This window comes from Halichoerus grypus, chromosome 3 (genome assembly GCF_964656455.1).
Source record: "Halichoerus grypus chromosome 3, mHalGry1.hap1.1, whole genome shotgun sequence".
NCBI classification, from domain to species: domain Eukaryota; kingdom Metazoa; phylum Chordata; class Mammalia; order Carnivora; family Phocidae; genus Halichoerus; species Halichoerus grypus.
In genome coordinates, this window is record NC_135714.1 from 205,554,182 (window position 1) to 205,567,375 (window position 13,194).

At 51.0% G+C, this 13,194-nt stretch overlaps 1 protein-coding gene across 2 annotated transcripts in view; it reads left to right on the forward strand.

Moving 5' to 3' along the window:
• The window catches only part of CSMD1 (CUB and Sushi multiple domains 1), a 2,059,737-nt gene that overhangs the window by 1,861,567 nt on the left and 184,976 nt on the right, over positions 1 to 13,194 (forward strand). For both annotated transcript variants that reach the window (XM_078069893.1, XM_078069894.1), the window contains exon 40: positions 9,084 to 9,200. In XM_078069893.1, the coding sequence (XP_077926019.1) occupies positions 9,084 to 9,200 (117 nt within the window). The remainder of the gene's footprint in view (positions 1 to 9,083; positions 9,201 to 13,194) is intronic.

Consider the following 13,194-nt stretch of genomic DNA (forward strand, 5'->3'; position numbering starts at 1 on the left):
TAGGGAAAAGCGTTCCAAACAGCATTGTAAGAGGAAGAACTGGTGTCTGGGGCCCAATTAACTGCATGGAGGACGTGGTCAGAGTGATTCCGTGGGCAGAGCAGGTGGTTTTTGCTTACCTCTGTTATTTTTATTTATTTATTTATTTTATTATGTTAGTCACCATACAGTACATCATTAGTTTCTGATGTGGTGATCCATGCTCCATTGTTTTCGTGTAACACCCTGTGCTCCATGCTTACCTCCATTATGGGAAGACCTTGATGTGTAAGGCCCCTTAAACTCTGCCCGGTCTTCCCCTCACTCGGGCCTCAAGCTTGGCCACCACCCATCAGCTGTCTGTCTGGCTCAGGAATCTTCACTTACAGCTCAGGTGACCACACAACTTCGTTGGGTCCTACCCTCACCTGTGCAACTCAGTCTACCCCAGATGCGCACTTCCTGCCTTCCTCAAACCCTGTTGCACCTCCTGAATCCCCTTCCCAGGTGACCCCCATGATCATTACCTGTTTTGTATAATCTGGATATTATCTCAGCTTCCATATCATCCACCAAATGCAGAGTTCCTCACCCTTGCTGGCCTACCACCTAAATGGTCCCCAGTCTCGAATCTCACCTCTTAAGTCCTCAGCCTTAGGTTCTCACAGGCTTCTAGCACCTCTACGGCCCCTTCTAAGTGACTGCCATCAGGATCCTAACCTACAGTCCCCCAGTTTCGGGGATCCTCCTACTTTATCAGGGGGAGGAGCTTGTGAACCTGCACACGGCCCCACAAGTCTACTCCGCACCCACGCACACCCAGAGCAGCATCTCACGGCCCCGCAGGTCTACTCCGCGCCCACGCCCCACCCAGAGCAGCATCTCAGTGCCCCACAGGTCTACTCCGCGCCCACGCCCCACCCAGAAGAGCATCTCACGGCCCCGCAGGTCTACTCCGCGCCCACGCCCCACCCAGAAGAGCATCTCACGGCCCCGCAGGTCTACTCCGCGCCCACGCCCCACCCAGAAGAGCATCTCAGTGCCCCACAGGTCTACTCCGCGCCCACGCCCCACCCAGAGCAGCATCTCAGTGCCCCGCAGGTCTACTCCGCGCCCACGCCCCACCCAGAACAGCATCTCACGGCCCCGCAGGTCTACTCCGCGCCCACGCCCCACCCAGAGCAGCATCTCACGGCCCCGCAGGTCTACTCCGCACCCACGCACACCCAGAGCAGCATTCACGGCCCCGCAGGTCTACTCCGCGCCCACGCCCCACCCAGAGCAGCTTCTCACGGCCCCGCAGGTCTACTCCGCGCCCACGCCCCACCCAGAGCAGCGTCTCACGGCCCCGCAGGTCTACTCCGCGCCCACGCCCCACCCAGAGCAGCGTCTCACGGCCCCCCAGGTCTACTCCGCGCCCACGCCCCACCCAGAGCAGCGTCTCACGGCCCCGCAGGTCTACTCCGCGCCCACGCCCCACCCAGAGCAGCGTCTCACGGCCCCCCAGGTCTACTCCGCGCCCACGCCCCACCCAGAAGAGCATCTCACGGCCCCGCAGGTCTACTCCGCGCCCACGCCCCACCCAGAAGAGCATCTCACGGCCCCGCAGGTCTACTCCGCGCCCACGCCCCACCCAGAAGAGCATCTCACGGCCCCGCAGGTCTACTCCGCGCCCACGCCCCACCCAGAGCAGCGTCTCACGGCCCCCCAGGTCTACTCCGCGCCCTCGCCCCACCCAGAGCAGCGTCTCACGGCCCCCCAGGTCTACTCCGCGCCCACGCCCCACCCAGAAGAGCGTCTCACGGCCCCGCAGGTCTACTCCGCGCCCACGCCCCACCCAGAGCAGCGTCTCACGGCCCCCCAGGTCTACTCCCCGCCCACGCCCCACCCAGAACAGCGTCTCACGGCCCCCCAGGTCTACTCCGCGCCCACGCCCCACCCAGAAGAGCGTCTCACGGCCCCGCAGGTCTACTCCGCGCCCACGCCCCACCCAGAGCAGCGTCTCACGGCCCCCCAGGTCTACTCCGCGCCCACGCCCCACCCAGAGCAGCGTCTCACGGCCCCCCAGGTCTACTCCGCGCCCACGCCCCACCCAGAGCAGCGTCTCACGGCCCCCCAGGTCTACTCCGCGACCACGCCCCACCCAGAGCAGCGTCTCACGGCCCCCCAGGTCTACTCCGCGCCCACGCCCCACCCAGAGCAGCGTCTCACGGCCCCCCAGGTCTACTCCGCGCCCACGCCCCACCCAGAGCAGCGTCTCACGGCCCCCCAGGTCTACTCCGCGCCCACGCCCCACCCAGAAGAGCGTCTCACGGCCCCGCAGGTCTACTCCGCGCCCACGCCCCACCCAGAGCAGCGTCTCACGGCCCCGCAGGTCTACTCCGCGCCCACGCCCCACCCAGAGCAGCGTCTCACGGCCCCCCAGGTCTACTCCGCGCCCACGCCCCACCCAGAGCAGCGTCTCACGGCCCCCCAGGTCTACTCCGCGCCCACGCCCCACCCAGAGCAGCGTCTCACGGCCCCGCAGGTCTACTCCGCGCCCACGCCCCACCCAGAAGAGCATCTCACGGCCCCCCAGGTCTACTCCGCGCCCACGCCCCACCGAGAGCAGCGTCTCACGGCCCCGCAGGTCTACTCCGCGCCCACGCCCCACCGAGAGCAGCGTCTCACGGCCCCGCAGGTCTACTCCGCGCCCACGCCCCACCCAGAGCAGCGTCTCACGGCCCCGCAGGTCTACTCCGCGCCCACGCCCCACCCAGAAGAGCATCTCACGGCCCCCCAGGTCTACTCCGCGCCCACGCCCCACCGAGAGCAGCGTCTCACGGCCCCGCAGGTCTACTCCGCGCCCACGCCCCACCGAGAGCAGCGTCTCACGGCCCCGCAGGTCTACTCCGCGCCCACGCCCCACCCAGAAGAGCGTCTCACGGCCCCGCAGGTCTACTCCGCGCCCACGCCCCACCCAGAAGAGCATCTCACGGCCCCCCAGGTCTACTCCGCGCCCACGCCCCACCCAGAGCAGCGTCTCACGGCCCCGCAGGTCTACTCCGCGCCCACGCCCCACCCAGAAGAGCGTCTCACGGCCCCGCAGGTCTACTCCGCGCCCACGCCCCACCCAGAAGAGCGTCTCACGGCCCCCCAGGTCTACTCCGCGCCCACGCCCCACCCAGAGCAGCGTCTCACGGCCCCGCAGGTCCACTCCGCGCCCACGCCCCACCCAGAACAGCATCTCACGGCCTCGCAGGTCTACTCCGCGCCCACGCCCCACCCAGAAGAGCATCTCACGGCCCCGCAGGTCTACTCCGCGCCCACGCCCCACCCAGAACAGCGTCTCACGGCCCCGCAGGTCTACTCCGCGCCCACGCCCCACCCAGAAGAGCATCTCACGGCCCCGCAGGTCTACTCCGCGCCCACGCCCCACCCAGAGCAGCGTCTCACGGCCCCGCAGGTCTACTCCGCGCCCACGCCCCACCCAGAGCAGCGTCTCACGGCCCCCCAGGTCTACTCCGCACCCATGCCCCACCCAGAACAGCGTCTCACGGCCCCCCAGGTCTACTCCGTGCCCACGCCCCACCCAGAGCAGCGTCTCACGGCCCCCCAGGTCTACTCCGCGCCCACGCCCCACCCAGAGCAGCATCTCAGTGCCCCGCAGGTCTACTCCGCGCCCACGCCCCACCCAGAGCAGCATCTCAGTGCCCCGCAGGTCTACTCCGCGCCCACGCCCCACCCAGAGCAGCATCTCAGTGCCCCGCAGGTCTACTCCGCGCCCACGTCCCACCCAGAACAGCATCTCACGGCCCCGCAGGTCTACTCCGCGCCCACGCCCCACCCAGAGCAGCATCTCACGGCCCCGCAGGTCTACTCCGCACCCACGCACACCCAGAGCAGCATCTCACGGCCCCGCAGGTCTACTCCGCGCCCACGCCCCACCCAGAGCAGCTTCTCACGGCCCCACAGGTCTACTCCGTGCCCACGCCCCACCCAGAGCAGCGTCTCACGGCCCCGCAGGTCTACTCCGCGCCCACGCCCCACCCAGAGCAGCGTCTCACGGCCCCCCAGGTCTACTCCGCGCCCACGCCCCACCCAGAAGAGCGTCTCACGGCCCCCCAGGTCTACTCCGCGCCCACGCCCCACCCAGAAGAGCGTCTCACGGCCCCCCAGGTCTACTCCGCGCCCACGCCCCACCCAGAGCAGCGTCTCACGGCCCCCCAGGTCTACTCCGCGCCCACGCCCCACCCAGAGCAGCGTCTCACGGCCCCCCAGGTCTACTCCGCGCCCACGCCCCACCCAGAGCAGCGTCTCACGGCCCCGCAGGTCTACTCCGCGCCCACGCCCCACCCAGAGCAGCGTCTCACGGCCCCCCAGGTCTACTCCGCGCCCACGCCCCACCCAGAGCAGCGTCTCACGGCCCCGCAGGTCTACTCCGCGCCCACGCCCCACCCAGAACAGCGTCTCACGGCCCCCCAGGTCTACTCCGCGCCCTCGCCCCACCCAGAGCAGCGTCTCACGGCCCCCCAGGTCTACTCCGCGCCCACGCCCCACCCAGAACAGCGTCTCACGGTCCCCCAGGTCTACTCCGCGCCCACGCCCCACCCAGAAGAGCATCTCACGGCCCCGCAGGTCTACTCCGCGCCCACGCCCCACCCAGAGCAGCGTCTCACGGCCCCCCAGGTCTACTCCGCGCCCACGCCCCACCGAGAGCAGCGTCTCACGGCCCCGCAGGTCTACTCCGCGCCCACGCCCCACCCAGAGCAGCGTCTCACGGCCCCCCAGGTCTACTCCGCGCCCACGCCCCACCCAGAGCAGCGTCTCCCAGCTTCAGGGACCTGTGGCGATTTGGTTCTGGTACCACCTGCCCTCCCGCTCTCACTTCCCCAAAACATCCAAAGCCGCTACTGGAGCCTGCGCCCCGGTGTCTATGCCCTTCCCCGTGCCCCGCCTCCCGCGAGCTCCGTGTCGGCCCCCAATTTGGGCCCCAGGCCCGAGGAGAAGGCAGTAATACATCTCTCTTTATGTGAAAGGTTGATATTTTGTTCATCACAGTCTTGTTTTTTGTTTTGTTTTGTTTTGCATTCCTTTTGATGTTTCCAAATATTGCACCAACATATTGTTTGAGGGTCCAGGCTCGTTCTTAAAGTTTGCACCTGAGGGAGGTGCCTCACTGGCCTGACCCTCACCCCAGCAATGACAGAGAGTCATTTCTATGATGTGGATGACTCTACTTTTTCTCCTGGAGCTGTGATGTCATGTAGCTCAGGTTAGTCTCCCTGCTACACCCAGGACCTTAAAGACAGAGCTGGCGTCCCTCAGCACTCTACAGTGAACACGTGGTAGGCTCTCAGTAACTTCAACTGCAGAATGACCAGTAGATGACAACATGGGTCATTATGACAGTGACCACGGACGCTTCGTTCATAGTCCCTCTCTTGCTTCCCACACGTGGATGCTGCGTGCGGTGCACTCGGAACCCCCTGGTCTCTAGAACGCAACCTTTGAGCATCTTCATATTGCACGTGGTGTTTCAGGAGAAAGTGGTCAGCTTTCCTGAATAAAGGCACGTGATTTTAAAGGCCACAATACAGCCTGGAAAGTGTTCTTAAAGCTACTCAGACGCTGTTCCGAATCCATTTGTAGAGGAGTATGAGAGCTTAGGGTTCGTTCAGGCCCCCACAGGGAAAGCGAGAGAGTTACTTTCTGTTACCTATTCCTCTGAAAGCCTGATTTTCCCCCGTCTCCCACAAATCCTCGGTATTAGATGGTTTTTAGTAATCTGTAACTTCATTACCTTAAACGGTAAACAGATGGAGTCATATACAGGAGAAAATAAAACTAAGCCAAACCTTTAAAACAGAACTGCAGCCTTTATGATGCTCTCCTGCAGGAGACAGTCCACGTCCCAGTATCCTCTGTAATGTTCATCACAGGGTATTTGCTTACAAGTGAAAATATTCCCTGGTGACCAGTATCTGTTTTCCTGAAAGTGATTTCTTGGTAAAATTAAATGTCTAGGTTACCCCGTCACCTAAAACTTTGAAGTTATTTGTACAGAGATTGGAAATCCCAGGTGTGACCTGGAAAGGAGAAACAGAGAGGTATGGGTGCCAAGCTCAGGGGACTGCGTCCTCCCTCCCTTCCTTTTACTTATAGAGCATCCATCTTCCTGTTTGTTTTTTGGTGAAGAACCTTCCCTGAAACTTGGGAGTTGAAAAATTTTAACTTTGAAATGAAATTAGCTCACAACAGGTATTCAATCAAACAGTGTGTCATTGCTGGTACTCTCTATTATGGGAGGACATGTTTTATTCAAATAATTAACCTATATTAACCAAATATCATTGATTTTTATCTTTTAGTTAGCTTGCCTCATATATTAGCAAATGCCGAAGATACATCAGCTTCCATAACACCTGCTCACTCCTAACTTTTTACAAGCTGTAGAGAAAGGTTTTTCACTGGAAAACTCACAAACGACCCACGATAAATCTCCAAGTCTGATCTGAGACATTGAAAGGTGTTTTTTTGTTTTGTTTTTTTGGTTTTCTTTTTTTTTTTTTTCGCTGTTAGCTTCAAATTAATATAAACTGGGGGATTTTTAAGACTAGAAATCTGTAGAGAGATAATCTTTTACTTATTAGCTCTTAGAAATTTCAAATCCTAATGAAGACAATTTATATCCAAACCCTTCTCTACAGATTACACAGTGTCAAGCACCATTCTCAGAGCTTAACCAATCTTAACCATTTCAGACATCACAACAAGCCCCAGAGCGGCCAAGGTGTTTGCCAGATCCTTCCACCCAGCTGGCATTCCCTACACCATGGGGTCTTTCCAGTGGGGCATGCCCTGTGCCCTGGAGTAAAAATTCCACATATCATCACCAAAAAATCAGGAATTTGCACAAAATAAGATAAATAAATTCAGTAAGATGTAAGATCCCCAGCTATTTGATAGTAATCAACACTTTGTCCTTTGGAGACACAATATTTGCCATTAACTCTCTACATAGGCTACCTCCCTATAAGAAAGGGTCTGGGATGGAGGGAGTTTCTCCAGCTGGAAGCAGGAGGTCAGTTTACCAAATGGTGTTAGACAGGAAGGCCTTGGGAAGAAGGCTTGGGAAGAAACTTGATTGTAGCATTGAGCAAATATACGGTAAGACAAGTCCATTGGTGGAGTTTTTTAAATATCACAAAGGAAAAAAAGATGGATGCACATCCTTTGGGAGCTCTGTTGTTACACCCACCCAGTGATTTTTGTACGTTTTAGATAAAGTAGGATTACATTTCGTGATAACTAAGTACTGGAGGAATTAGGTGTGAGAGGAATCTGTGTGAGAGGAGATCTAGCCAATGCCCAGGCACTCCCATCTATCTTCACAACACTGTCTAAGCCTTCATTTCTGTCTTCACAACACCCAGAGTTGGCCCACGTGAACCGAGATGTTGCTATTGATGGTGACTTCCATCATCCAGCCACTGAGCCAGATGTTCCTGCAACATGATCCCAGTCCTTAATTGGAGATGTACATGGATGCTTATAGTTTATAATTCCCAATCTTTCCCTCTTCTTTTTCATGAAGATCATGTTCAAAATCAAAAGGGCCTCTTTAAAAATGTCACCTTTATTTCACATGTGTCTTGGTGTTGCTGCCATTGATTTGTCATTTTCATGTCCGTCTGTCCTGTGGTTGGACAGACATGTTTACTATCATTGCAGGGTGAGAGACCTGAGGGGAGGGATGTTACTGCTAAATATATTTAGGGATGCCACTCAGATTCACCAGCCTGCCTTCACCAGAATGGGCAGACTCATGGATAAAGTGCATCCCAGAGCCTGTGTCTCCACATACTTGGTATTCCCACAAAAAGGGCACCTTGAGAGGTCATACTCTGACTGACAACAATAGCGACATTCAGCGTTTTGCTGGCATTATTCACTCATCCCACAAAACTACATTTTTATTTCTTTTAAACCTACATCTTTAATAACTTACACAGTGTCAAAACCCAGAGTAGGATTCCCTAGCTTGGGCCATTACCATATTCACCAGACTTGATTTTTTAAGACTATTTAGAGTTTTCCCCATATCAAATGTATCCTCAACAGATAAAGTGTTCCTACATTGGTGGTTAAAAAGAAAAAAAAAAAAAGAAGACTGCGCTACAGGCCCTGAGTGGAGATTCAGAGATCTCTGAAAGAGGTTCCTGCCAATACCTAGTTTGCCTAATAAGAACATTGTTAGAATAGCAATAAAGCCTTTTAATGTGACTTCCTGCAAAGATGTGACACCATTTACATTATTACTTTGAAATATAAGAAATTGCCATTTTAATAGGTCACAAATGGTCAAGGGTCAGAATTTCATCTGCTTCAACATACATTATTTGACAAGTGTGTTATAAAATCAGTTGTTTCTTTAGAGTCAAACTTCAGCTACAGTAGGCATAAAATGTGAGTAACCCAGGTCAGGCCAGCTGTGGAAGCTTAGTTCACGCCTGGTCATGACAATGAGTGTAAGGTTTCCCCGGGGAGAAGGTGGTTTTGGTGAGCTGCACTCCAAAACAGAACAGAATTCCAAAGGTAACATATCCTGCTTAAAAGGTCGGTCCTGGAGCCAGATGGAGCTGGTATAATATTCTAGTTGTGTTGTTTAGGCAAACTGCTTCATCTCTTCAGGCTTGGTTTCCTAATCTGTAAAATGGGTAACAATAACACCAACTCCATTTTTAGGGTTTTATGAGAATTAAGTCATGCTGTGTGTTTACTCAGCCTGGTAGGTAGCACATGGTTACCAGTGAATAAATAGTAGCTAATACTACCACTCAAGAAATAGCCACCCATAACCTGAAAGTCATGGGGGTGCCTGATGAATATGCATTAAACTGACGAACATTTCCTGAGTCTCTGTGCACCAGAAGTAGATATATTTTGAAAACAGTCTGTTCTTAAGTAGTTGACCTGGGAGAGGGAGAACCAGACCCATAAATATAACTAGTCATTGCATCATGTATATAACTAGTCGTTGCATCAATTACAGCAGCAGGAAGTAAATCCCCTTGCTAGAAAGCAATGGCCCCCAGCACTAAGCACGCTTGTCCACTTCACAGCAACCTGCGGAGGGACGCTGAGCAGCATGGGGGGCGTGATCTTGAGCCCAGGGTTTCCAGGCGCTTACCCCAACAACCTAGACTGCACTTGGAAGATCGAGTTGCCCATCGGCTATGGTAAGTGAAAGTTTTTTTTTTTTTTTTAATTCCTAAAAATTCAACTTTTTAATTTCTATCTTGGAAAGATTTCCACTGAATAAAAAATGCGTCTTCTTCTGTTGACATAAGTGTCTTTAATCGAAAGTGGCTTAGAAATTTAAATAAAGCTTTGGCAGAATAACTTTAAGAACAGAAAGTTATTAAAAATCAATTCAGCCATGCAGCTCTTTTCAAGGCAAATTAAATTAGATGGATGATGATAGAGTAGGCACATGAAGTATAAAATGTAGCATCCCTAATTCAATTATCCATCTATTTATAATACCACATTTTATAATCGATTTCTGGAATGTAATAATGGTTGTTGTTTCTTTGGAATGATTTTTAAGGCTTTTTCAGGTTATGACACATTTTAGGACTGTTCTATAAATTTTTGTAATTATATATTGCATTGATTTAGGTTCATGAAAATGCCTTTTTATAATATTTAGTTAGGGACTTTCAGGTTATCTACATTAAATAATTCATAATTTAAATTGTTATGGACACTAAAATCTCATTATGGCCTTTTCCAGAAATTCATGGTCTTTGTGAAATTTTGATTCCCTATCATGGCTTTCCTTGTCTGCGTCATGATTTCTTTCATATTTGAGTTCATTAATTTGGGTTTTGTGATATTCTCCAAAGCACACAACAGGTAGGTGTACCAAAGTAGGTCCTCACTGAGTGTCCTAGGATATGGTGATTGAGAACTTAACTACTAAGTGAAATGTTAGTTGAATGATGGATGAACTTAAGCCCAAGTGGAAATCACTGCCCTAGATCATATTGCTTATTAGGTTTTCAAAGCTTTGCCTTAAGAACCTGTGTCCAGAGTAGCAGCATCAGGAGGAGTGCAGAATGGAGAGGAAGGGGCCACTTGCTCAGCAGAGAGCAACCAAGAGGAATCGTGGGCAGGAGGGCCTGGCGGGCGTTGGCCAGGTGTGCAAGCATGGACATGCTGTGCACAGACACCAAGTGTTACACCAGGGAAACGGGAGTGTGGAAGGGCATCCCCACTGGGGAGACCTCATGGGAGGTCCCATTAGGGTCTTTAAGGGGCCAGCCAGAGGGCAATTGGGAACAGGAACGGGAGAGAGCACAAAAAAGATTACAGAGGCTCTCTACTTCTTCCAGGTTCTTTAGTGCAGTTTTGTTTTTTCGATCATCAACTCTCTGAGCATCGGGGAAGTAGTTCTGCCCTGTGTTGAACCAACATTAGCTCAGCTATTGTCAGCGGTCTGTTTCCCTTCCATGGGGATCTGAAGATATGGGTGTGGTTGATTCAATGGTTGAGTCAGGCAGTGGGTTGGATCGGACATGCATGTGACCCACCGTTTTCCAACAGCATCTTATGGCCCTTGAGGGTCACAGGCTTATTAGACAAATGACCACGGTAGTTAAAAGCAGAGATTCAGAGAAATGCAGGCCCACTCCAGCGCTGACTCTGATAGGGTGTGGTCTACTGAAATGGGAAATGTGCTTTTCTCATCTTAAAAACCAAAAGAGCCACATAGGGTTATGGTGAGGACTAACTAAAACGATTCAGAAGGAGTTCAGCACAGGGCTTGGAGGTGTAAACAGCAATAACAGAAAACAAAGAAGTCAGCTGGTTTTTTTATTATCATTCCAAGTATTTCCCACTTTCCTTTCAAATCTCATGGGAAATATATTATTCATGAATGGATATAAATATTTCATTAGCTTGTTTTTCCAACTTGACCATTCTATGATTGAGAAGGTTATTGTCTGGCATTTCTCCTTATGTTGCTCACGAATAAGCCAATATGAAAGATAATAATTCAGGGGAAAAATCAGTCAAGTTGTCTTATGGTCATGATCTATGAACTCAAAATATTTATTTGAAGAAATGCCAAAATTTTGGCATTTCAACAAAAAAAGATTTATGAAATGTTATAATTAAAATAAGCCTTTAAATATTTTATATTACATAGTACTGGGTTTTGAAAGCATCTTGAAGAAAAGGCAAAAAACCTTTATGTCTTAAATCCTAAATACATACAAAATAGTATCACTGTCTCTAGTTTTTTAGAAAAGATGTAGTTATGCTTCAAAATACAGTTGACCCATGAACAACCTGGGGCTTGGGGTGCTGACCCCTGCATAGTCGAAGATCCAAGCATGACTTCTGATCCCACAAAAACTTAATTAATAATAGTCTACTGTTGACCAGAAGCCTTATCAATAACGTGAACAGTTGATGAACACATATGTTATATGTTATATTTTTATTATATACTGTATTCTTACAATAAACTGAGCTAGAGAAAAGAAAATGTTAACAAGAAAATCTTAAGGAAGAGAAAATACACTTACAGTTCTGTACAGTAAAAAATCTGCATACAGATGGACCCATACTGTTCAAGCCTGTGTTGTTCAAGAATCAACTGTAATATTACAGATTCAATGTAATTCAGCAGGTTTGCCTGTGATAAATTTTATAATCTATAAATATCCTTCTAAACATCAAGTTACAAGTTTAGGGAGAAGGCATGTAAGCGGTGGTAGGTTCCTCGACATGGTGAATATTTGGGATTTTTCCATACCTGCTAAAAAAGCTTTCTGAGGTTTTAAAAAATTACAGAGCATTTTGCTGATGTTGAGAAAACTTTACAGCCTAGCTTTCAACCCCATATGAGATTTTTGAAACTCTTAAGTAAATTAATTTTATCTATTCCTGGTCTTCTTCTTTTTTTTTCCTTCTTTTATGTCTGCCTCTTCTCCCTTGTGATAACACGGCTCGAAACACCACCTCTCGTTTTGCTCTCAGATGCACACATTTGAGCCCCCCATTTTCAGCCGCATGTGATGTATTTTCATCTGGGGCATCTGAAGGTGTCACAGACTCCATTCGAATTCAAATTCATAACTTTTCTTCTTCTCCTTAACTCAGTCTATCTGCAGTGGATTCTTCTATTTCATTCCCTCTCTACCTCCAGCGCTACAGTTCTCCCTGCCGCTTCCCTTTCCCTCAACCTTATCTTGGCCGTAGGTTCATCCCAGGCTCACCCAAGTCATAGGCAAACATCAGATCGCTCCCCGGGAAATTCTGAGAAAGTAAGTTTGGGCTTGAAACCCAGGAACCTACAAGTTTAAGTTAAACACTCCAGAGGTTTCTTATAAAAAACAAACAAACAAACAGGAGAATAGCAGAGATGACTATTATCACCTTTAATGATAATCCCCCCCATCTCCCATATTATATCCTATTAGCACCAAACCTTGGGGCGATTCTGGAATATCTCCTGTAATCACTACCCAGGACAGGGCTTCTGTTTTCACAGTGGGATAGGTAGGGAGATTGGGAAGATATGATTCTACGGATGTCACAGCAGATGTTTTACCTGGAAAATTTCAGCTGTTAGGATGATCTTGGTAAGCAAGGTGAAGGGATTTCCTCCTTCAAGGCATTATGTGATGGGTATTTTACATTAACAAATGTGATAGAGTTAACTGGCTCTTCCCAGTGAACATGCTCATTGGGCACATTGCTACCGCTGCTCACCACCTACCTGCACCTGTCCTAGATCTCCTGCCCTTGTGTGTGTGTGTGTGTGTGTGTGTGTGTGTGTGTGTGGTGTGGTGTGTATCTATGGAGGGGGGGTCTCCTAACAACCCTTTCTGTATCTGAGGTTTGGGAAACCATTTTAAACAATGTATGTTGTAGTATCTCTGGGAAGTTCATCAAGAAATGGGCACTGTGGGGAACTTGCTTATATAAGACACAAAGAGAAGATTAGATGATTTCGAATATGTACTTAAACTTGAAACACTAAATACCAAGGAAAACGATTGCTTAGCCCAGTGGTTCTCAGCTTTGGCTGTGTCCAAGAATCATTGGTGGGGGTCAAGCTGTTACAATGGAATTCCTGTGGCTGGTCTCCATGCTCTGTCTCAGCACTGCTGGCCAGATGGGGAAAGGGGATCCAGAGTTTTCTTAAAAATAAATTCC